The following is a 24,910-nucleotide window of genomic DNA, read 5'->3' as shown; positions in this document are numbered from 1 at the left end:
CGTCGTATGTGCCTCAACAACGTACATGCGCCAGAAGCCCACATCATAGCTACTGCTCCTCATAGTGAGTAGACGAGGCAGTGATCTGTCAGACGTGCCTTCCTCACATGTTAACACCGTCGGACCTAACTGTAACAGTGTCTGTTTGGAATGTGCGGAAACGCGTTCTTTCCTATTCAGTCTTGGCTTGGCAAAGCTCTTGGCTTTTAATTCGTACTTGTACTTCGTAATGTGCAATTATGGGTGGATCCAATTGCGGCTATCCGAGAAACAAAACGAGCATACGTTTGCAAACAGCACACTCGGATAACTTTGGCGTAATAATACTGCAGGGAGAGGAAGCAATTCAGTCTGTCGTACGAGCTATATTAACTTGATGAAACGATTGCGCATGTGGTGGACACAGCCAAAGAAAAGACGCTTCCTTCCTTCCCGACTTTCTCCCACAGCTCTTTCCCATCAAGCCTCGGTCACAGAGAAGGCACGATCTTAACGCTTCTCCTTCATACTGCGCTGCCATTCTCCTTTGCCTTCTATTTTTTGACATCCTTCTTCTATGTTGTACTTAGCTTCCCATTCTTCAAGAACTGTTACGTCATCTTTCCGCTTGCATATCCCCAAATCTTCCTAACAAGCTCCTCAATGTCGTGAGCCAAGGAAATAGTGATCGCGTGCCTTTTTCCCACTTTCCCCCCATCGCTTCCTCTGCGTGGTGATTCGGAGATGGTGTGGAGAGCGCCGTTGCGAGTTGGGACGCAGTCCGTGATATTGCTCGGCCGCACTATTTGTGGCCTGCTCGACGTAGGCCATGCTACCGCCAATGTCATCGTGTGCCTGTCGCTGACCCTGTTTTGTTTGGGACTTGTCCTGCAGGCCTTATCAAGTACGTGGCCAGCATTTGAAAATGAAACAATGGTGGAATAGGCTTATGAAAAGACACAAGCTAACAGTTTTGCAGACGCCGCCGATCCGTACAGGTGCCGGGCTCTCATACGGCACGGCTCCTGGCCGCCATACGCACCTCTAAAGGTCAATGCCGCCGCAGACTATGAGCAGCTCGAGACACTCCAGCGTGAGGGCCGCGAGCCGCCTCCGGCACGGCCGTTTGACAAGTGGGAGCCGGCCGGCTGCCGCATGCACGAGTATTCGCGAGACGACATCCGTGAGTGTTTGGGTGGCAAGCGCGTGCTCTTTGTCGGCGACACGACCATGCGTGTGCTCTTCTTTGCCGCATTGACCCGGCTCGAGCACGAGGTGGCCGAATGGCTTCTGCGAACGACATTCACCGAGAGCAACCCCCGGCATGACCTGGCCATTGACTCGGAAACGGTCCACCTGCATTTTATTTGGGACCCGTGGCTGAACTCGACGGCGCTTGACGACGAGATCCGTATGATGGAGCCCGGCGGCGACAAGCACGCTGGCACGGAATTGAAGCCAGATTTGGTCATAATAGGATCGGTCGGACTCTGGGCTGCACGTAATGCAGCGGACGACAAATATTTCGACACCTTTTGCACAACAACCGATCGAGTGACCCGTGTCATGGGTGACGAGGTGCGTCCTTTTGACGGACAACACTCTGCAAATTACGTCTTTCTCGCGCCGGTCACGATCCCCCGGTACGAGATGCTTCGGCCTGGACGTGCCGAAGCGATTTCGCCGGATCGGATCAAGCGCATGAACAACTACCTCGCAAATGTGTCACCCGCCGTACAGTCCCACATTCTGACCTCTTACAACGAGATGACCAACCACATTCCCGAAGCCTATGAGGACACGGGCTTGCATGTCACTGCGTCCGTTGCGGAGCGGTGGATCGATATCCCGCTGAACGCACGCTGCAATGGACTACTTCTCGGGCGTCCTGCGGCCGATCAGCCAGTGCCCAGCCTCGTCCATACGACGACGTGCTGTGCCGCCTATCCAACACCGGTCCGCGCACAGAGGCTACTCTGGTACATCCTTTGCGCTGCCATTTTTGTTCCCACCCTCATATTTGTTGTCAAAAGCCGAGCTGCCTTGTTGGCATCCCATTTATCATGCACATTTGTTGGCCTTGCCGCCCTCTATTGCTATATGGCCGATCGCTCACATGCCTTCGCCAAGTCAGAGAAGCACTACAATGTGGGCTGGCTATGCTTTGTTTCGGTCTTGTCGGTGATTGTGTTCCTTGTTTACCAAAAAAGATACGTCTGGAAATTGAGAGGTCCGCCACCAACATCGCCGCATCGGCCATCTTTGTCAGAGGTAGACTTTCTACCTCGACACATTTCGAATGAGTGGAAGGGCCTTATGCAGGTTGCCGTTTTGCTCCTCGCATACCAGGACACCACCCAAACGTCCATTGTTGTCAAATGGTCCGGATTTTTCACTGCATCGTATCTTTTCCTGTCTGCATTCGGTCATGCGTCCTATTTTCTGCGAGTAAACGACTTCTCGTTCCACCGAGTAGCGTCAGTTCTTTTTCGCCTTAATATCCTACCCTGCTTGCTGGCTCTTATGCTAGACGGGCCCGATAAGGGAACCGCAAACAGCGTGTCTCGTCTTTACTACTTCCCCCGCCTTATATCCTTTTGGTTTCTCATCATCTATATCACGCTACGAATCGGTTCTCACACAAATCGAAGTCAACCTCATTTGCTATTGCTCCGAATTTGTGTATCCGCCACTGTTCTCGTATATATTGGCTTGCATCCCGGGCCCTTCGGTCTTTTTGAGACGATAAACAAGGCAGGCACATATTTGTTTGGCAAACGAACGACATGGGCTGTCGAAGACATGAGCGTGGCTGTCTATACAAACTGGTGTGCGCCATATGTGGGTATGGTGGTCGCCGTTGTCGCACAACGAGCCGCCATTATCTGCGATCGAATACAGCGCCAGCAGGAACAAGAACAAATGCTTCTTTCTGGAAAATTCTCCGAATCAAGCGTACGTCCACATACCAGTACTGGACCGAGCACCAACGGAGTCAGACTCTTCGATGGTCGAGCCCGAGCCAACTCAACCAACAGCACCAACCCCGACTTCCGTAACTCGTTGCCAGACGATGTACGTGTCCGAAACGCTGTTTGCCAGGACGCGGGGTGGTTGGACCGGGTGTTGATCGCCGTGCTGTACCGGACTGAATTTACTACCCCTATCCAGACTATGATTGTCATATTCAGCTCCGTCTTCTTTTTCATGTTTGCCAGCGCTACATCCGTGTCGCCGCTTGTTGAAGGCGACACATCGCATCCCTACATAACGAGTGTTGCGGTTGCCTGCTTCGCCGTTGTGCGGAACTGCCACAGCCAGCTGCGTGCAAGATACATGATGGTGCCAGCGGCGTTGGGTGCCATGGCTCTTGAACTATTTGTCTTGCACAACCACATCCTACTGTCTGGAAATGGGACCGGCCACCTCCGACTCTTGTCCCTGTATGCTCCCGCCGTTGAAGAAGGCGCTTCTTTCCTGGAGAATGTCTCCAGAGCCAAGATTGCGACCGTACATTGCGTCGAGATTGTTAGTATCACCGTTATTTTCTTACTTGTCGCTCGACACACATACAAATCTACCCGCTTTCTAAGTCTACTACTGTTCGGAGACCGTGCTGCGGAGTATACGGGACATTCGCCCTTACCTGCAAACATGAGAGGCCCCGTCATCGGCATCGACGCCAGTATAGCCGCATTTGATTCTGGACACTATGAGCTCCCAGAGTATGGCGATGAGAGCTCTTTGACGGCGGCCAAGGAGCCGGCGGCCATACACCTGAGTCCAACAACCTTGGGTGTTCAAATCCGGGCAGCGAGTGTACTATTTTTGCTATGGGCCTTCAACCAGTTCTATGTATGATTGGGATGGTTTACTTGGATGATACCCTCTTGTCAAATGCTTCTAAATTATGCCTCGATGGCTCAATGGTGTTGCGGTAAGGCCACAAAATTGAATTTGAGTGTTAGTTTCGGATCTTTGAATTTGAGTTTACCACAAAATATAACAAATAAGGAGAGAGAATGATACTTTATTTTGCTTTCTTGCCATTTTCTTATTCTTATTTCATATAATTCTTGCAAAACAGCCAGCTTGGCTCGACTTAACGCCGTGACTTCGTCACAAGGCGACCTATGGCCTCTCGAAGACTTCTGTTTCATACTACCGTCTGGAAGCTTTATTTTGTTTTCAATACAAGGGGTCAGAATCAAAGTTTAACTGCGCCTCCATCGTCATGCCGCTTTGTGTCCTTTATCTACTATTCTCCGAAAGGCATTGTTCTCGAGCGCCTTATTATACAGATTCCAGTTTGGCGACAGGAATTCACTCAAGATCTTAAAACACTCTTTGACTACAGGTTCCATACGGTGCAGCAGAGTACGGACAATATATGCCTCTTCCCGGTCAGTACTAAAGGTTGTAACTATTTGTCAAAACGTTTGAGGCTGCCGTTACATTTTTGCAACGATTTGTATTTTTGCATTATGCTTCATTGGCCTGGCAAGTCTAATATGGCAATACTTTGCTTGTGGGTTTTTACATCAAGATTTTACTTTACGCTTTTATGAGTTCTTGTAATCGAATAAGTCTTGGCCTTTGGTACAAAAGAGTGTCGTTGATGGGCTGCTTAGCGAGGACCCATGTTTAAAGATATCGTCGAATATATATAAAAGAGAAGTTGTCTGAAAAGAACATGCTGGAGTTTGGGCGGTAGGATGTTCCATATGATTTGCTACTCGGTCAGCACCCAGATGTGACGCAGACAGCGAAGGTGTGCACTTTGCAGATCTGATTTTCTCTCTCCAAGGAAATATGTGCACAAAGAACGGACTTCGTCCAGATGATGAGCGAACATTGGTGCCTTGTCCTGGTCTGAAGTTGATGTTGGCGTTTCTCCTTTTAAAAATAAATAAATTAATAATATCCATTTCTTTCTATTTGCAATCACACTCACAGTCCCCCGTCTGAAATCTCCACGCATTGATGGTGTTGGGTTTTCGATGCAAAACAAAACACGTCTGGGAAACCTGGACCAGGGGTCGTTGAGGGAGAGGCTCTGTGCGGCGCCAGGTGCCGAAGAAACCTGACAGAAGCTAAAGCCAAACTCAAAAAACAGGGCAAAATACACTAGCAAAACAACTCGAGTCCAGGAAGCAACCCCGGACCCGCCGCCGACTATCTACCGACTTGTCCAGCGCGGCTCTTGCCCTAAACTTATTTTGAACCTGCCCCCAGTCACTAAAGTTAGTGGCCTCCATCACGTCCCACCTCCGCTAAATAAACTCACCTTCACCATGAAGCTCTTTCCTTATTGCATCTCCCTGTGTTGCCCAACAGAAACTTTTCCCCATCAGACGCACTGCATAGCGTTCGGAGAAAAGGTATGGAAGGTAGGCTGTGCATTCACAGGTTTCTCGGATGGCAGCTTTGCCGTTGAAAACAGAGCCTCCTGTCCTCCTTCAACCCTTGCAAAAGGAGACCGGTGCCATGTCGAAAGCCGCGACATTGCTGTAAGTATGTTGGTATACGCTGCGGAAAAACGAGATGACAAGAGAGATAGGCCGTCTAATCTGTCTGTCTTTGTGAGTCCTGTGTGTGTCTGCCGTTGTTACCTCGTCTTTTCTTTCCCTGTCTTTGTCTCTCTCAAACCTGGAACAGCGCAACGCCATTCCATCCCGCATCTCGCCCCCTTATGGGCGACCTGGATCGGACCCTGGAAACGCTGTGTATGGTCTGGTCCCATAGATGGAAGCATTCGGACAGCGGTTAAACGTCTTGTATCAGTGCTTCACACAAAACACAAGACCAGATGTTAGCCTGAAAGATAAGATTGTTCACGACAAAAGGGCACACAATAACACGACGTTACAGCTCAACTGCTGAGCCTCTCAGAGACCCAGAACTACCTCGCTGGTCACTGGTTTTGCCAAGAAGTCTCAGGCTCTGTAGCATAGTGTAAGGACGTGAGGAGGGGTGCAGAGTTTGCGATGTGATGCTGTTACGACCTCGCGGCCGAACAGAGAGGGAGAGGGGGGAATCCGTCGATCGCGAGGCACGGCCATGGCTGAGAATTGTCATGCACGCCCTCTCACCTCTCACCTCCCTCCTCTTGTATCTCCCACGCCTCATAATGCATGATGATGAGCCCGTCATATATATATCTGGACGGTGGCCTGGCTGCACATCAATGATCTTCCTATTTTGTTTCTCTTTCTCCTCTTTTTCTTTTCTGTTGCCTCTCTCCCTCTCTCTTTTTCTTTCCTTTTCTATTCCGTACCTCGCTACGACATTCCTTTTTTCAAACCTATTTACTTTCTTTTTATTCTTCTTTTTCTTTCTTCATCTTTCTTCTCTTCCCGCGCCCAAGAGGCTGCATTTCTGTCATTGACTGACACTGGTTTTTTTATACCTCTCGTTTCTTTCTTTGCACACTGTAACCAAATCAAAACTACCTCCCTTTGACAGGGCCTTTATACATCGAGTGCTTTGGTCATTCATTCTTTTCTTTGCACCTCGACGTTTTTCTCAGTCTTTTTTTCTTGTCCCATCCTCTCACAGCCAACAAATTTTCACGATGCATTACTCTACAGCCCTGGCAGTCTTGGCCGGCTTTGGCTCCTTGGCATCCGCAGGTACGACCTTGTATACGAGTAACTCTTTTTCATTCTTCAGAGTCCTTTACTAATAAAACAGCGCCCGCTCACAAGATCCATGCCGTTGCTGCCCGCACCAACAACAACCACAGCGGCAACAAGAAAAACAGCAAGAACAACAACAACGGCAACAACAATGGTGCCACCATTGTCGGTATCTCGCCTGCAGCAGTTGTTGGCAGCACCCAAGTAGTCGTCGAGCAGACGATTCTCCAGCCGCAGATCACCGTTGTCCAAGAGAACCTGGACCTTGTCAACCAGCTGGCCGTTGTGGCCGAGCAGGAGTTCTCTGCCCTTGTCCAGTCCCAGCTCGCCCTCGTGAACGAGGTCGAAACCATCAAGAACAACATCCGCGTCAACCACTTCGCGGCCCGCTTCTCCCAGGTCAACACTGTCATTGTGTCCGTCACCGAGCTGGTCGATCTCCGCGGCGGCGCCGGTAGCCGCAACTCGCGTTACATGGTCAACCAGCTGCTCGCTGACAACAACAAGCCTGGAAGCACAGTTGTCGTGATGATGACTGCCGCCAACCCCGTGACCATCAATGCGGCCCAGCCCACGCTCGACCTTGCTGGCTTGCTGGGCGCTAATGCGACTGCCCTGCCCTCGGGCGTCGTGGCCTCGGCCGTCTCTGCCGCTTCGGCGTCGGTCGCAACTACCGCAGCGGCCGCATCCGCCAGCAGCGCCTCTGTCGTGAGCAACGTCAACGCCTCGTCGTCTGGTCTCGCCGGTATCTCCGGTCTCAGCGGCAACATCGCCGCCTATGACCCCAACAACCCGTTCGGCCAGATCGGCCAGACCGTCATCCTGCCCTATGGCTCCAAGGCCCCCAGTCTGCCCAACGGTGCCCAGATCGTCGTCGACCCTGCCAACATTATCCTGCCCAACCAGGCGGGCTTGCTCGTCGAGAACATTAACCAGTTCAGCCAGGACTGCGCCCTCTACAGCGCCAACAGCCTGTCTCTCTTCAACCTGCAGTCGTCCATCATCGCGGCCGAGGCCGTTGCCGCCCTCGAGGCCAGCAGCCTGTCGCTGGGCTCATCGTCGAGCCTCAACGCGGCTGCCGCGGCTCTTCTTAGCGGTGCTAGTGGCTTTGCAGCCAATGTTGGCTCTTCCAGCATCTCTACGTCGACCACGACAACTGCTGCCTCGACTTCGACCGCTGCTGTTGCTACCGCTGCCGTGGCCACCTCCAGCGTGGCCGCTGCCGCTCCGGCTGCTGCATCCACAGCAGCTGCCGCAGCCGTGGTTGCCGGTGCCGCTGTTGTCTCGCCTGTGGCTCCTGCAGCCCCTGCTACCCCAGCGGCGGCGGGCGGTGTCGGCGTGCAAATCGTCCCAATCGCGCCGCCTGCATAAACCCGTAACATCCCTTCTGACAATGGCCGGCCGTGCACTGCTTGTCTTGACGACAAGATTGGTAACGGTTTTTTTTCTGTAGAGAGGTCCGTCTTTTTTCCTGTCTCGTACATAGACCCGACCCTACGTCTCCCCCTTCCGTTCTATAGTTTTTGTCACCCTTTTTTTCTTAGTTTATGTATGGTTTATGTTTGTTTATAGGATAAATGGTCCCCTGGAGGCTCCTAACGCTGGGAAAGTTAGTGTATGAAAATCGATATTGAGATACCACTTTTATGACCTTCTACGCTCATCCACTATATGTTTGTTTTGACGAAGTACAATCCATCACCAGCAGAGCTTGCCACGACTTAATTTTCATCACAAAAGATCAAAAGATCGAATGTATAAAACTGCGCCCTTCGATATGCCAAGATTGCCAAGATTTACAAAACAGATCCTCGCCGTCCCCGGCGCATCGGGCATCGCAAATAAGAGGATGAGGGTGTGCAAATAAGAATGCACCGCTGATACATATGAAAAAAAAATAAAAATAAAAGAACAGTGGCGGACATCAAAACACGTCAATAGCAGACTCTGATATAGCTACGGCGCTACCGCATTTTCTGTGACGTTTGATCGATGCACATCTTGCGTTTCAAACAACTTGTGTAAGCCAGTCCAGGAACCTGGGGGGTGTTTACCTTGGGTGGGGGGTTCTGCCAGTCTCATGAGCACATCCACGCAGCGTTAACTCTCATCACATTTCACACCTGGGCCTCAAGTCTTCGAGAAGGCGCCGATGTCCAGTTCATAGAAATCACAAATGCATAGGCTCATTATGTGATGAAATGACGATGAGTCGAAAATAGATGCGGCAAAACTATGAATCTGGTTGTGATAATTGTCAGTCTGTGAATTCAAACAGCCGTGTCTTAAGGTAGATTAGATACAGTACAAGCACGGTGCATTACGAACCTTCGGACTTAAGAAAGGCAGGACAGTCTCGTGTCAGTTTTAGAACCGTCATGTGACTTGATTACTCAGTTTTCCAAGTCAACCCTATCGTGCTGCAATTATATTTTTCCGGATTTCCACACCAAGTCATAAATTTCGCACCAAAAGTTGGCCCTCGCTTATTGGAAGGGGACGCCTCGAAGAGGGCTTGCGGGCTCCACACTGACAGGGAAATTTTCGCAGGAAGAGTTTGGAGGCTTTTGTCGATGGTCTGCGATTCCTCTCCTCCCTTTCCTCTCACCTTCAACCACCACCCATCAACAATTCAGGTAGCAGCATCCACGTCGGACAGACGAAGAAGTTGCCCACCATGTCTCTCGTCGGAGGTGAAAAGAGTGAGTTCAATACCCTTTTCCCATACTGTCATCGAAAACAACGCCACAGAACCGGCCTCATCGCACTTTTTCGAACCCGAACCGATGAGACGGCTATCGTGAATGTCGACGGCGTTCGGAACGGCGACAATGATGTATAGAACAAGCGCGGCCAGATTTGCTAACACTTATGCGTGCAGCTAACTTTCAGTTCGTACGTTAACACTTCCAACCCGCCCAATAATCTCGACCTCGAATTTTGTCGCGCTCCCTTACCTTTGGCTCTGCATTCGATACGCATCCAGCGCTGCGGCACTCGACTCTGAGACGACGCACCACCCGACGACAGAAGGAACACAGGACGCTAACAGGAGGAATAGATCATCCGTCTGCTGAACACCAACATTGATGGCAAGCAGAAGGTCGTCTGTTAGTACCACCCGCACCCCAACAAGTGGACAGAAAAGAGTTTCTCGACGAAGGATGGTACAATGTAGTGCAAGGGGATCGTGGCTGACATACAAATTCTAGACGCCCTGACCAAGGTCAAGGGTTGCGGTCGCCGCTATGCCAACATCGTCGCCAAGAAGGCCGATATCGACCTGAACATGCGGTATGTTTTATCATCACCCAACGACCGATCGAACTGCGAAGCGGGCATGAAGAAGAGACAAGAGGCAGCATTAGGCTCGTACTCATACTAAATCTTACGTTTCTTTCTGGCCGGGGCGACTCATCGAAGAATGACGATCGAACCGAGATACTAACTCACTTTGTAGCGCCGGTGAGCTCTCCGCTGAGCAGCTGGAGCGGATAGTCAGCATCCTGCAGGCTCCCACCCAGTACAAGATTCCCTCCTGGTTCCTTAACCGTCAGCGCGATATCGTCGACGGCAAGGACAGCCAGATCCTGGCCAACGGTGTCGACTCCAAGCTCCGTGAGGATCTCGAGCGCCTCAAGAAGATCCGCTCCCACCGTGGTCTCCGCCACTACTGGGGCCTCCGCGTTCGCGGTCAGCACACCAAGACGACCGGTCGTCGCGGCCGGACTGTCGGTGTGTCCAAGAAGAAGGGTGGTTAAACAAGAAATCGGAAAAGGTTCTTGTGTTGCTCTCTTTCCTTGCTCGCTGTCAAGGACGGCAGCGTCCTGGGGAAAGAGAGCTGGGGCGGGGAAGAGAAAACAACAACGAGTGGGAGATGGGAGCAAACGGTTTGGTACCAGGGAAACATGGTTCGGTGTATCTCTTTTCCATTTTTGTTACTACTGTTCTGCTTGTTCGTCTTTAACAGGCTCTCATACAGAGAGACGGAGTAAGAAAAATCAAAACAAAATAAAAATTATCAAAACATACCTTGGCCGTGAACTAGGAATGCCATTGTTTATGTCATTGTTACCTACGCCATCATATGCCGGCACCTGTAGCCATTTGTCTGGATGTTTTATCGTTTGAATCTATTGCATTTCGTTGACAGTACTTTTCCTTGACGCCGAAACAAAAGCTAGACACATCATTCGTGACAAACAAAACAGTGGTATGTAAGTGCCAAGACACAATCAAATATGCAAAAACGTAACCCTTTCTTACCAGCGTTCCCCCCTCCCCCCGCCGGCATCTTAGTCCTCTTTTGTCACCGTGACGTCCAGAACTTCGACACGTCCCTGGCCACGGGTCTCGTTGTCGACAAAGTCAGACAGGGCCTTGAAAGCACCCGGCTCAACGAACCCGGTCACCTCCCAGCTGGAGCCCACAACGTCCTGGCTCTCAACCTGTTCCACGTAACTGAGGATCTTGTCCTTGACCGTGCCGGGTGCCTTCTTCTGACCGCCCTCTTCGCCAGACGCCGAGGCTGCGGGGGCGGAGGTCTTGGCCGCCTGCTTCAGAACACTCGTTGTGCACGTCACACGCAGACGCATGCGCGCACGCATCACGGGGATCGGCTGCAGCGCAATCAGGGCCTTCATGGCGTCGAGCGCCTGCGATTTGGCGCTCTTGGCAGCCGTGACGCCGGTCCACATGGGAACCTTTGCAGGGCCAGCAGCGCCATCCTTACCGCCAGCGACGTCCTCTTCGTCGGACACCGGCTTTTTGCCCTCGCTATCCTCCTGGTCGTCTTCTGCCTCCTGCTTCTGTTTTTGCTCTTGCTGTTTTTGCTCCTTCTGTTCCTTATGCCGTTGCTCTTGTTGCTGGTGGGCCTGCGCGCTCAGCATGTCCAGTGCCTTCTCAATCATGCCGGTCGTGTAGACTCGTCGTGTTCGTGGGTCCACCAGCTTGCCTGCCACAATGTCAATGACCTCGTGGTGTACTCGGTCAAGCTGCGCCGCCCGTTCTTTGTCGCCGACTTGCAATTCGCCCTTTTTCAAAATCTCAAGCACAACGGACTCAGTCGTCGCCTTGTTGCCAAAGGCCTTGGTCAGCTCCGCTGCCGGTGCCGTCTGGCCCTTGGACACATTGATAAAGACGTTGGGGATCTGGAGGACGTTGTCGAGATCGGTTTCGATGCCGGAGCGCCACTCGAGAACTTTGTTCTTGTAGCAGGCGATTTCGAAGCGCTTCTTGCCCTTCTTGAGACGCACAAGAGACACGTTGGTCAGCTTGATCTGGTTTGATGGTTGGTTGATCTGGCGCGACATTGTGCGAGTTTGCGCGTTTGGTCCTGAGGTTGGGCTTTTGAGGCTGGGCGGGGGGAGAAATACACTTCAAAGTGCGTTCAAAAGTTCAATTTTTTGGTGCCTTGACTTTGACTGCTGTCGTGATTTGCCGCCAATGAAGGGCCGTGGGTTTCCGGCGGAGGAGGAGCGAATAGGTGAGCCTATTATATTACTGAGCTTTCCTGAAACAGCCGTTCTAATATAAAGCTCAAGCTGCATTCAGGTGTTTGCCGTTGTAAACAAAGCACCGTGATGGCTTTGCATACAAAATTTGGGTGTCGTTACTTTGCGCGGTGGTAACCCAATTACTAAGGAGTTCCAGGACAGTGGATATGATGGTGGGTGACTCAAAATACCCCGCCATAGGCTTCTCTCAGGCCTAAAACTCATCATAATGAGTACATGGCAACATACGACGGCCTGAGTATAGTGCAATTGGGCAAATTTACTTCGTGTATACTTCGTACACCGAAAGCCCAATCTCAACGATGGGGCATCCGGACAATACGAAGAGAAACGAACATATACTTCAAGTGAAAAGACCAACCGTTTGAACTCGAAAGCTGGGATGAGACCATCAGATGCCGTTTTCTATGGAGAACACAAAGTGTCGCACGTGCATACAGTGTTAACTGTACAGTGTGTGTTTAACTTGCTCACGGCAAGAGAGAAAGATAACATCATAGCACCGAGCTTGGCCAGTCACATCGCTTTGCCACAGTCCCCACTCCGCACGTTGCCTGGTCAAGGAAGGTGCAGTCATCGCCCGTCCTTGTTTCAGCAGGTGCGAAGTGGTGCTAGCACCGACAACGTCTGATTGCAGCTGCCTTGTTGGGGGCCTGGCCGCGGATTGCCCTTCCGGCGGCGCTATCAGCTCGGATACCTCTTTGTCTCGGTTCTTGCCTTACGTCTTCTCACCTCGCTCTCTTTTCGTTTCCTGCATCTCTCGTTTTGCATCTTCTTCTCATCTCATCCTGTGTACTTTCACATCTCTCCATCGTCAATTTGCCCAATTCCACCTATCGCACCCCATCCTAGTTCCTTTTTCTCCGCTTTGTACAGACACCTATACTGCCCATCATGCGCATTGCTGCGTCAGCCGTCCTCGTTGGAGCGGCTTCAGCGTCGATCTTGTCGCCGTTGAGTGGCCAACAGCATGTGCTCGGTGATGCCGCCAAGAAGCCGGTGATTTCTGGCGACGATGCCGCTGCTGCCAGTGGCCCTTTTGCTTCCTTCAAGGAAGCTGTGAAGGGCATGACCGCCGATGCCGAGGCGCTGTGGGCAGAGGTCAAGCTCCATTTCCCTGACGCTTTTGAGAAGTCGACTTTCTTCTCGAGCCCCAAGAAGCACACCCGCCGGCCGGATAGCCACTGGGACCACATCGTCAAGGGCGCCGACATTCCGTCTGCATTTGTCACGACTGCGGGCGGTTCCAAATCCCACGACACCTTGGAGGCCTATAACCTCCGCGTCAAGGCTGTGGATCCCTCTGGTCTTGGCATTGACAAGGTCAAGCAGTACAGTGGCTACCTCGATGACGACGAGAACGACAAGCACCTGTTCTACTGTACGTTTTTGCTGCTTTTCCTACTGTTACTCCTACCTTCCTGCTCACACTTTTTTTTTGTTTACTAACCGAGTACAGGGTTCTTCGAGTCTCGCAACGACCCCAAGAACGACCCTGTTGTCCTGTGGCTGAACGGTGGTCCTGGTTGCTCGTCGCTGACCGGTCTCTTCTTCGAGCTCGGCCCCTCGGCTGTCGATGAGAACATCAAGATCGTCAACAATCCCCTGTCGTGGAACGCCAACGCGTCCGTGATCTTCCTTGACCAGCCCGTCAACGTTGGCTACTCGTACTCCGGCCAGTCCGTCAGCAACACTGTTGCTGCCGGCAAGGATGTTTACGCCCTCTTGACCCTGTTCTTCAAGCAGTTCCCCCAGTACGCTAAGCAGGACTTCCACATTGCTGGCGAGTCCTATGCCGGCCATTACATCCCCGTCTTTGCCCACGAGATTCTGTCCCACAAGGACCGCAACATCAACCTCAAGTCTGTCCTGATTGGCAACGGTCTGACCGACCCCTACACCCAGTACGAGCAGTACCGCCCCATGGCCTGCGGCGATGGTGGCTGGCCTGCTGTCCTGGACGAGTCCCAGTGTCGTTCCATGGATAACTCGTTGCCCCGCTGCCAGTCCCTGATTGAGGGCTGCTACAAGTCGGAGAGTGTCTGGAGCTGCGTTCCCGCCGCGATCTACTGCAACAACGCCATGCTCGGCCCGTACCAGCAAACTGGTCGCAATGTCTACGACATTCGCGGCCCTTGCAAGGACAGCAGCAACCTGTGCTACCCCCAGATGGGCTGGATCGCCGAGTATCTGAACCGCGATGAGGTGAAGAAGGCCGTGGGTGCTGAAGTTGATAGCTACGACAGCTGCAACTTTGATATCAACCGCAACTTCCTCTTCCAGGGCGACTGGATGCAGCCTTTCCACCGCCTTGTGCCGGACATCCTGGCTGAAATCCCCGTTCTCATCTACGCCGGTGACGCTGACTTTATTTGCAACTGGCTCGGTAACCAGGCCTGGGCTGAGGCCCTCGAGTGGGATGGCAAGGCCGCCTTCAACAAGGCCCCGACGAAGGCCTTGAAGCTCTCTGGCAGCACGTCCTTCGTCGATGCCTTTTTCAAGAAGGAGGGCTACGGCACAGTCAAGGCTGCTGGCAACTTCACGTTCATGCGCATCTACGAAGCGGGCCACATGGTGCCGTACGACCAGCCCGAGGCTTCTCTCGACTTCCTCAACCGCTGGCTGGGCGGTGAGTGGTTCGAGCAGTAAATTCGCTCGGTTCCGCAATCACGCACATGTCCAAGGAGCACATAGTCCCCCAATGATTTAGCATATTTAAATTGACAAGGTCTTCATTTTCTTGTTCTTGCTCTTGAATGATTAATAAAGAGCTGGCCTGATTGAAACGGGCCTCCTTTTGTGGGCTCAACGCTTTATGTATTTGCGTGCCGTCAACGGTCACCGGCACCTTTTGTTTTCTGCTTCCTTTGCTATGGCGTTGCTTGACTGATATCTTTAAGTGTTGTATAGGCGAGTTTTGTTTTATTTTTCTTTTGGGAGGATTCTGTTATTACCGGCGAGGCTCCGTTTATTATGTACGGAGGAAAGATGCACCAAGTTATTGAAATACAACTTTATATTAACAAATTGTTACCAATCGCGATATTTCGTATAGGCCACACATAATTTAAGTCACATGGCAATATGCATCTCTACATCCACCAGAGAATTTTACTGACCAGCCTCCTTTACCGTCCCAAGCCAGGGATTATAACCAATATTTGAGAGGCCAACTGTAAACGCAGTAACGATTCGCCTTTGCCCCGTGTCCTGACAAACAAGTAGAATAACACCAAATGAGATGAAATAGGAAAGATTTTGATCGGGCGGAAATGGCCGCGCCACCATCAGCTGATCTGCAACGGCCAAAGGCGAGCACAATGCGTCCATTGTCCGCTGTCTGCACGTGCACCCAACTTTCCATACGTTGCGCTTCGTGTGTGGCTCATGACCGAGAACAAAAGAAAATGCAAACCAAGAGGACTAAATATTGGAAACGTAAGGCGTGCCCAACACGCCAACTTACACCCCTTTGCATTGTAAAAAGACATAAGATACTAGATAGAATACAGTGAAAGAACAGTCGTTAAACCATCAGAGCAAAAAGTTAATCCTTGGATAGACACGCGATATAGTTGTGTGCCTTCATGGGCGTAGAAAAACGGCCACGCTTTAACGGCAGCCATCTTGAGCTGCCGACTGGTCGGTGTTATTGGAAGCGGGTAGAGGAGGGCCCGGACTGAGGTGGCGGCGGAAGAACGTGAAGGCGTTCATCCTAAACCGGCTTGACTTCTTCTTTAGGAAGTGCTCTTCTTGATGTGGCTTCCGCGTGCCATTGTCACCGCTGATTCCACCAGACGATAGAGACGAGCCATCCTCGCGGGAAATCTGTGCGCTAATCAGCGCTTCAGAGTGGCTTTTGGTGATATCGTTCGGGGTCGAGGTGATGGCAGTGGAAGCGGGCAAGCTCGCTGGACGATCCATAGAGTCGCGGCTAATGATGCTGGTGCCTTGCGTACTAGGAGAGAGTGGCATTTTCCCTGTCGTTGCACTGGTCGCCTGGGAGGCCCAATCCCCGCCACCAGGTAGAGATGTGCTGCCGTCCGTTGCCTCGCTCACTCGTTGCTTGGATGAGGCCAATGGCCGACTATCGCTCATAACAAAGGGGTCACTCATTGCGAATTCCGCAACAGCGTCGTACCGCGGACTGCCTCCGTTCTGGTCCTTGTACAGGTCACCAAATGAAGGCATTTGTTTGGGAGAGATAGCGCTTCCGTTATTCGCGTGCTCATCCGAGTGCGTTGCCGTATCAATTACAGCACCACTTGTGGAGGTGCAAGATGATGCCTGCTGTTGCTGATGTTTCGGCTGAGTCCCGGACACGTCATTCGGAATGGCTACGCTCATTGAGCGCGGAGAAAAGGTGCCATCAAGGCTGCGAGACTGCTCTTCTTCAGCCGCTGCTTTTTCGGTCTCTTCGGCGACGCTCCTCTCAAAAATAGCCTTGTTGATTTCGAGCTCGTCCACGCAGTATTGCATAGCGGGCATTATGCTGGCAATGCCTTGGAACAGAGGGATGGCGAACATGTTCATAAAGCCGAGCTGGGCACGGAAAAGAGACACATTGTCTTTCTTCGGCGGAGCTACTAGAGACGACTTGATTGCGAGCTGGCTCTCCATTAAAGCCTGCCGAGAAAATTCGTCTGACAGAATGTGCATCCATTGCAATGCGGCATCGTGTCGTCTCGCCACGTTGCTGATATCTGCACATTTGATGAGCAGAGCACAAGCCAGTGCAGTTTGATCTTCGACCATACGGCCGTTCCAGCCGTCAGTGGTGTTGCTATCAGCAAGCTTGTCCTGGGTATTCCCGAGCTTCTTCATGTAGTCAAAATGAAGTCCCATGTCAGTGGCAAGGATGGAGCTGGTCATGAGATTCCTCATTTTGCTGTCGTTAAAGGCGGCGGGCCAATACCGCCGCAAAATCTGGGAGTAGGCTGCGCAATGGAACGACTCGAGGACGGAGCGGTCGTTGTAGAGCTGCGCGAGAGGGGTGTTCAGCACAACCAAGAAACCATTGTTCACACCCGGGTGACCGACGTCGTGTCCAATGGCTGTAATGAGTAGGGTAAGAGCTTCAAATGGGCGAATTAATGACGCCATGGGAGATTTTTGTTTGCGATGCAAAGGCGTGTTGGTCGAAGAGGTTGCGGATGAAGAGTGTAATAATGGGTAAGGAGGGAGCGCCCCGATGTTGATGAGGAAGTTGAAAGTCCCTTGCAAGACATCGACAACGTGTCTGAAATTGTGGTAAGGCACGAACGAGTTGTATGCTGCTCGGCAAGCAATGAGGAAGCAGATTAGTTGATCCGTTGGTATCCGCCACTCCGCCAACTCAGACATGGACAGGGCATGCTTGAACATGAGGGCCGATGCTTCGATCAACTCATCGTCATTGAAGTCATGGGCCGAGAAATGCCAGTTGCCGATCGCGGAAGCAATAACCTGCTTTCTGCGGGGTGCCACGCTGATACGAACAGCGTCAACGGGGAGTTCGTCGCCCTCCTCCATCTGGCAAATTCTCCGCATAAGAGATGTCACCATATTCTCGCGTAAATATGCAAACGGGCGGTTGTCCGAAATACCAACCCAAGAACGCTTCCGGCCCCGGCGTAGCTCGAGTAGTGCCTGTCGATCACGAGCAGCACTCTTATGTGCCCAGTAGGCGCGTACTTCGAGACTCGTGATACTTTGTGGCTCTATTGGGCTGAAAAGTACGTCCACAGCACCCAGTTTCAGGCAGCTTTTGAGTAAGGAACGGTTGAGCGCTCGATTTATTTTGAAAGCTTGAGCTGGACTGGTCTCCGCATTGCTGCCGGGACTCTGAGAAAGTAGGGCTGCCGCATCTTCAGATTCAGAGAGCTTAATAACGGAGACCGGCACGATGAGCTTGGACAAGTTTCGCAAGTGCGCTTCAGACACGATGCGGCGAAGGAGACGCAAGCCGTAGACTTCGTCGGTAGGCGGGGTGTTTGGGACGGAGCCAGCCTCGTTTTGTGATGTGGAGTGTGGTGATGGGGATCGTGACTGTTCGTCTAATGGAATGCGCTCGTCGTGAGGTGTACCAATCAAAACGATAGTCGGCTTGAGGCCCATCGTCGATTCGTCCTGGAGGTCAAATAGCTTTGCCATGCATGCGCTTCCGGTTCCACAAAGGTGAACTACACATCCGAGAGACGAAGAAATCCGTCAGCTCATGCACTAGATTGATGCCAATTTTGAAAGCATGACGAAATAAGATAGACTTACCATCACCAAAGACGTCAGCTAATAAGCAGATGTTATCTTCGAGTGTTTTGGACTCCCATGCTGTGGCCGGGGCCTCAGTCTCAGGTTGTTCTGTTGGTTGTTGTCTTTGGACACCATTCGCGGACCGAGCGTGAAATACGCGGTCTTCTCGAATGCTATCATCAACGTAGATGACATTGCAAAGTGTTGTGTCCATTGCGGCGGGCGTGGGGCGACCGAGTCTTGACGACTGGTCTTTGCCGCAAATGGAGTGGGGGTGAAAGAAAAAGAATGAAGGCGACAAAAGGAAGCAGGAGTGTCCAGTATCGTAGATCAAAAGTCAAGATACAGCACCAGACTTTTCGATTCGCCAGGATAGGGGGGATTCGCCAACCCGAAACGTCAGACGGTGCAGCGATAACAGGCACAAGGTCCCGAACGGATACACCTTGTACGACGGCCACAACCCCCACAGAAAAGAAAACAAAAACCCAATGGAAATCTTTTCGCAGATATGTTGTGCTTCGAGGGGTCGAAAAGGGCCACAATTAAGTTATTTCCCAGAAAATATTAGAATATTCGACTTCGGGAGGAGAGAGACAGTCGACTTTGACGTTGATGGCGTAGCTCGGTGGTAACAGGAGTCCTCTAGAAAATCCGAGACAGTTCAGGACGACGATCCAGTGGCTTCGAGAGGACCGAAATCCACTTGCTAAATTCGGCCCACGAGTAGGGAAATCGATTGAAAAGCAAAAAGCAGCAGAAGAAAGTATTGGACGAAGTGCCTGGAAGGGCAAAAAGGTCGGTTGTGGTGTGGTTGGATATTGGCGAAAGCAGACCGCGCCGAGATTTGGACCGTCGTCGTACAGCTTTAAAAAGCCCCGTGTGGTAACGGAATCACACGAGAAACAAAATGAACCTGCAAAGAAACAAGCGAGCTATCAGCATACTGCGTACTCTTCTACAGGCGGGTTTTTCACGTATGCATTGCCAGGCGGTCGAATACGCGAATCTCGTCGGCATGGAGCAGTAGCGAACGGCAATGGAGCTGGATTGCGGGCGGGGAAATGAAAAAGAGACTGGTCGGCTACAGTCGCAGGACATTGTTTGTCGGACAGAAACTGTGGCTGCGACTCGAATGCAGCTGAGCATGCGACCGTGTCTGGGTAGCTGGCTTGCTGGAATCGAGTAGATAGGCGCACTCTTTCGCTCAGGGTTGTAGCGTGTTCTTCGCAGTTGAAGGACGAAATCGAAACCGGACGACAAACTTTGACGGCACGAGACGCAAGCGCGGGAGTGGTTCAAGTGGCCAGACAGGTCGCAGGAGACAGAAGGTAAAGATGTATGTACATCAAGGTGAAATAACGATAGTGCAAAAGCTTACCGTTCGAGAAAGCGACGAGGAAGAAGTCGCAAAGCGTTCGTACGAGACAGAAAAGGCGACGAGAGGGGAAGAATGAAATAACGTGTTCGTTGAATCGTCACAGGAAACAACGAAGATGGAGTCGAGTAAGGAAAGTTGGTGGAAATTTGAAAGGGAAAAGAAGAATAGAAGGGAAGAGGAGGTGAATGGCCGATCGCGCGACAGCGACAGCGGGGTCTCTATCCAGAGTTGAGAGAAAGGGGAAATGGAAAGGGAAACAAGACCTTGGATGCTGCGGAGAATCAAAACGAGAGACAAAAAGAGAGACAGGAACCCAAGAAAATGGAGATTCGTAGAAACGTCGCAAAGGAACAGGGTAGAGGAGGAGAAAGGTGAAAGGCGAGTGGAAGGGAAAGGCGAGACTGGATACACAACACGCTGAATGGCAACAATAGCAGGAGGGATTGGGCCAAATGCGTGAGGGATCAATGGGAAAGAGCAATGGAGGGAAAAGAGAAAGAGACGACAAGGTTCCTTTTTCGTAAGAAAGAGGAGAAGAAAGGGGGGGTTGCGTGATTATGGGTGGGTGGTCCTGTTGTGGGAAAGGCGAGAAGGGAGAGAGTATGAGGCGGCAGCTGGTGGGTAGAATTACAAGGGGAAGGGACGGGGGTTGGGAGAGCGGCTTCTTCTGGGGCAACAGTGCTTCGAGAAGGGGAAGGAACAACAGGATGAAAGAAGGTGCGTGATTGCCACGTTCTGCTGTGTCCTTCCTTCCATCCTTTTTCCCGACCAGGGAAGGGACGATTAATTACTCGCGCGAATGTAGCAGCTTGCCACAGCAATGGTGGCGCGCGTGCTCTACATCGACTTCGGGGCATTTTACGGCGCTGTGGCAGACTGTGAAAGAGCAAGACAAGATACGCCGTACAAAGATACCAAGATACATAATATATACAGAATGTGCACGCGCACTCTGTATGTAAAGACGCAGGGGAAAATGAAAGTACAGGAAAGAGCAAAAGCAAACTGCGCAATGCCAGAACGGCTGCAGGCAGGGACGCCAGGAGGAAAGTGCTGAACAGCTCTGGCGCATTGGTTCCTTCCCGTTCCTTTGAAAGTGGAGCATAAGGGGAGGATGGGGAGTGGTGGCCCAGGCGAGAGAGAAGGCGCGAGGCGACAAGAACAGGCTTCGAGAAGGTCTGTGGAAGCCTGTGCCGAAAGTTCTTTGCGCCCCGCTTGCGTTAGTGTAAATGTGGGTCAGCCAACGAAAGGGCAGCAGCGCAGGAGGAGCGCGAGCCAAGACCACAAGACACGGAGATAGGACGCACGCGAATGGACGGAAACAAGCACGAAGTCAACAGCAGACACCCAAACAAGCCGCATCTCACGCTCAAGACCATCATCCTACGACGCAATTAAAGTGCTACATTACAGGGCCTGCAAGTATGTGTAGACGCGGTGTTCCGGCATAGGGCGGCGGTCATACCATGAGGCAAGATCGATCGGCGAAATGGCGGAAGCTGCGAGGGCGCGATTGGATCGCCCTGTGCAGCACGAAAGGAAGGAGCAATGTCTGGTGCCTCTCCCTCTCTTCGCTGTCTCGTTACGATACTCCGTACATCGTGTTTGTCGAGTTTCTTACCAACTCCGAAGCGAAAGGCCGTCAACGAGTGCCGTTGTCAAGACACCTCCCCCCCCACACCCTCTTCGCCCTTCTTTATCATTCGTCCACCGTCCTTCGTCTGTTTTGTCGTTTTAATTACCCTCCTCTTCAGCCTTTCATCCACGTCCGACTATTCAATTTTACCGGCCGGATTTCCAACAATACCACTCCTTCTATCGTGTCTTTATATGCAACATCGGCGACCATAGCAGCCACAATATTGCATCAGAAAGAAACAGGGAACGCGCTCGCCCTTCGAGTTGCGCGCCAGCCCGTCCACCACCAGTCCAGGCCCTAGTCTTCGAGCCGAGGTGCAAACGGCAACGCCGTTGCTAGTAACCAGAATGCTAACAGCCTCCCGCTCCCGCGCCTTGGCTCTGCCGTTCTTTGTGAAAGTCTGAAGATGTCTTACGGTTATTGAAGTTTCGAAGCCTTCAAATTTTGTCGCAAACTCTTACGCGCTCTTGGTTCGCCGCACTTCGGGGGTCGAGTGGCAAAAGTACAGGCCAGAAAGAAAAAATAAGAAAACGCCCCCACAAGGCCAGTCAATCGTGAGAAATTTTCTGACCGGGAATCGACAGGGAACAGACGCCAGGTCAGCCAAAGAGGACGGTACCCAGCCCCATTAGCACACACAACAGCACCCACTTGCACACTTCTAGACTCCACCGGCAATGCCCTCAAAACATGTCTAATAAATCGACCGCAGGTCGCTATGCCCCTTGCGGAATAGTTCTGGGCTGGAGGAAACCCGACCTTCCTCATCAAGGTTAAAAGGCTTATTCTTTTTTTACGCTTGGGGGATGCGCAACTGGGGGGGTTCAACAGTGAGGAGAGATGCACCATTCATATCTCTTGGCCTGTTCGACGCCCTATTCCTTCCGTATCTACAACGCAGATCAGCGTGCTACCCAATAGACATGTCGTCGCCCAATTGTTGACCGGCGTCCCAGAACGCCAACACCCATGCGAGAGAGGCGTTTCGCGTGTCGTCCTCGTGTGCACAAATAAGAAGCTCCTCGGTCTCCGGATCCCGCTCCCAAGGTGACGAGAAAAGGCCAGGAAGGGGAAAGTGCCACAAAAGGGGCACTGTCGTGGATGATCTTGAACGTTCTCGGGATGCCGTTCCGGGGGGGGGGGGGGGGGGTNCGAGCGGTCATTGCGTGCATCACGCAGCGGGCGTTTCTCAAGACGGCAGGAGACAGACAGGACGATGGTTGACAATGGAGAGCGTGAAGTATTCTGTACAGCGTAAGATACCTGACGAATGTAAGCAATTTGGACGGTGCTCCCTCCACACGCACGACACTATAACACTGGCCATGAGAACGTCAGAATGTGTCGGAATCTCGTCCAACAAGGGTCCCTATCGATAAAACAATTGCGATTATTCTTGCCGGCGGTGACGCCGACGACTTTGATTTTCTTTGTGGCACGTCGTTGCGACAGATAGCCATGGATAGACGGATAAGTGGGTAGCTCTCCTGTCTGTCTGTCCATCGTCGATATTTTGTACGTCGGTGCCATGAGTGCGAGCATTTAGTCACACCATCCGTCCCATTGGCTTGGTTCTACGACAGACAGTCGACTGTTTCTCAGCCGCCCCCCTGCCAAGGCTTTGATCAAAAGGATGGAGATCCGAGATAAGAGAAAGAATGTATCTCGGTGCGCGAGATCCAATGCCACGCGTATCAACAATGTTTGCGCGGGATCCTTCTTTGTCTTTCGAAACACAACTACTCCAACCACACAGTTTCGCACTACACCTCCACGTCGTAGTACAGGTGGGGGGCAGCTGCCCAATCAACATTACCTTTGGACGAAAGTCACTGAAATGCAGGATGTGACACACCTCATCGATAAGGAAGAGAGGAGGCAGGTCAAGGCGGGGGCACAAGAGCTGTGTACGAAATACATTTTCCATTGTCCTCGACTCCTATGTTCACAGAAGAGCATATTTGGCGCAAGTACATTTCAGCCCCAAAAGGCCTGCCGAGGACGATATCCACACGTGCAAAACTGTCGAAAGCTTTCGAAGCGTACTTTTTTTTAATTAACTACAGCGATGAGGTCCTATCCGGTCGCTTCTTTGCCAATGGAAAAGAAACCATGGGAGCTGGCCATTTCCCAGGCACGACTGTGACTCCATAGACAAAGTATGGCTCTGCATATCAACTGAAATGACGGTGCATGAGTATTCACACGCAATATTCAAAAACCATCTCGAAACCCCCGTTCGAGGGACGCACAAAGAAGTTGTCGAAACGCAGCCAGGGCCGCCTCATGGCCACAGGGATCCCGGCTCACACCCTCGGTGTATCGGCTCAACAACTTCAACATTCCTTTCTATTCTCGCTATGAGGCTTGAGGCTGTCCCAGAAATAAGCATAATGACTTCCCTCTCGTCCACCCGCTGCACCGCCGACCTCCCGGAAGCTTGGCAGGGTCGGACACGGTGGCGTACCAACAGCTGGATCTTAAGTGTTCGGATCAAAGCGAACTTGTTGGCATTCACCAACCCCCGGTTTTGTCCAATATCTGCTGCGGCAATATACGAGAGACAAACCCAAGAACACGTGCATTATGACATCGTCAGACTTGGGCTCGCTATCCGCCCGCAAGGTTCAGTAGCGCACGGTGAGCACGATGCTATAACAGACAGCGATGTAGGATGGACATCTTCCTGTCCTTACTCTCTCATCGTATTGCGGTTATCTTTTATTACCTGTAACTGAACAGCCTCGCCAAATCTCGCTTCTCATTGCCTTGCCTTTCGCATAATACTTTTCCATCATGGTACTGGCTTCCCTGTTTTCGTCATGATTTTCAATTCCTTTCGAAACACGCACGGAGCACGGGTCTACCAGCCCAAATTTCCCAGCCAGGGCCATGCGAGAGGCGACGCTACAACGCAATGGCGGTCATAGCCGATGCCTTCAGTTCCTTATATTTTGAAAAAACTGATGGCAGCGGTAGTGAATCGCGAATTGGCTTTCGCTCCGTCCTTTGCATCTCTCCCTAACTTGTTCTCATATTTCGTGCCGTGTGTATCTACAATTTTCAAAAACGTGTCAATTCTCAAACCAACGAGAAAACAGAATGTGCAAAGACCTCCTCCCCTTGGCCCAAGAGATCGCGTCTGTGCGGATCCGTGCGCGGTCGGTAGAGACAGCTGACAAGGGGAGAGAGAAAATGGTCAAAGACAATGGGGAACAAATGGCTGTCCTATTTTTACACGTCTCTTTTCAGTTCCTCGGTACGCTCTCCACAAAACCCTGCTGCCGTTGCACTGTGTCTCTCTCCTTTGTCGGTGCTGCGTGGTTTGGGGTATTCTGCATTGTTCTAGTCGATAAACGGCACGTTTCTGCACCTGCACCCGCACCCCGTACTCCGTACTCTGAGATGTTGCAATATTTGAAAATAAAGATGCTCTTGGGCCCTTTATGTGCGTTTCTATTTTTCGAGGAAGTGGTATAGCTTGCAGAACGGGCATTAGATATTGCATTTCTCAGCCTGGCATTCC

At 51.7% G+C, this 24,910-nt stretch overlaps 7 protein-coding genes across 7 annotated transcripts; 4 read left to right on the top strand and 3 right to left on the bottom strand.

The window, feature by feature from the left end:
- Positions 1–723: 723 nt before the first annotated feature.
- On the top strand, positions 724–3,840 carry SPSK_06967 (uncharacterized protein; the record flags this gene model as incomplete). Its single annotated transcript, XM_016733637.1, has 2 exons — positions 724–883; positions 959–3,840. 2 exons carry the CDS (start codon positions 724–726, stop codon positions 3,838–3,840), a joined length of 3,042 nt encoding a protein of 1,013 aa, XP_016591365.1.
- A 2,004-nt stretch (positions 3,841–5,844) lies between these two features.
- Positions 5,845–6,115, bottom strand: SPSK_10822 (uncharacterized protein; the record flags this gene model as incomplete). The annotated part of the gene is made up of 2 exons (XM_016737089.1): positions 5,845–6,043; positions 6,072–6,115. 2 exons carry the CDS (start codon positions 6,113–6,115, stop codon positions 5,845–5,847), a joined length of 243 nt encoding a protein of 80 aa, XP_016591364.1.
- Positions 6,116–6,553: 438 nt separating this feature from the next.
- On the top strand, positions 6,554–7,988 carry SPSK_07506 (uncharacterized protein; the record flags this gene model as incomplete). Its single annotated transcript, XM_016734168.1, has 2 exons — positions 6,554–6,611; positions 6,673–7,988. 2 exons carry the CDS (start codon positions 6,554–6,556, stop codon positions 7,986–7,988), a joined length of 1,374 nt encoding a protein of 457 aa, XP_016591363.1.
- A 1,306-nt stretch (positions 7,989–9,294) lies between these two features.
- SPSK_07706 (small subunit ribosomal protein S18e) lies at positions 9,295–10,378 on the top strand (the record flags this gene model as incomplete). Its single annotated transcript, XM_016734363.1, has 5 exons — positions 9,295–9,319; positions 9,499–9,512; positions 9,679–9,727; positions 9,830–9,911; positions 10,078–10,378. The coding sequence occupies 5 exons, from the start codon at positions 9,295–9,297 to the stop codon at positions 10,376–10,378; spliced, it is 471 nt and encodes a 156-aa protein (XP_016591362.1).
- Positions 10,379–10,912: 534 nt separating this feature from the next.
- SPSK_07752 (ribosome maturation protein SDO1) lies at positions 10,913–11,929 on the bottom strand (the record flags this gene model as incomplete). The annotated part of the gene is made up of 1 exon (XM_016734409.1): positions 10,913–11,929. One exon carries the CDS (start codon positions 11,927–11,929, stop codon positions 10,913–10,915), a length of 1,017 nt encoding a protein of 338 aa, XP_016591361.1.
- Positions 11,930–13,027: 1,098 nt separating this feature from the next.
- On the top strand, positions 13,028–14,782 carry SPSK_07330 (cathepsin A (carboxypeptidase C); the record flags this gene model as incomplete). The annotated part of the gene is made up of 2 exons (XM_016733994.1): positions 13,028–13,514; positions 13,593–14,782. The coding sequence occupies 2 exons, from the start codon at positions 13,028–13,030 to the stop codon at positions 14,780–14,782; spliced, it is 1,677 nt and encodes a 558-aa protein (XP_016591360.1).
- A 963-nt stretch (positions 14,783–15,745) lies between these two features.
- SPSK_07006 (3',5'-cyclic-nucleotide phosphodiesterase) lies at positions 15,746–18,578 on the bottom strand (the record flags this gene model as incomplete). The annotated part of the gene is made up of 2 exons (XM_016733676.1): positions 15,746–18,294; positions 18,383–18,578. The coding sequence occupies 2 exons, from the start codon at positions 18,576–18,578 to the stop codon at positions 15,746–15,748; spliced, it is 2,745 nt and encodes a 914-aa protein (XP_016591359.1).
- Positions 18,579–24,910: the final 6,332 nt, after the last annotated feature.

This window comes from Sporothrix schenckii (assembly GCF_000961545.1).
Source record: "Sporothrix schenckii 1099-18 chromosome Unknown Cont41, whole genome shotgun sequence".
Classification (NCBI taxonomy): Eukaryota; Fungi; Ascomycota; class Sordariomycetes; order Ophiostomatales; family Ophiostomataceae; genus Sporothrix; species Sporothrix schenckii.
The sequence above is the reverse complement of the archived record's forward strand: the minus strand, read 5'-3'. Positions and strand labels throughout refer to the sequence as shown.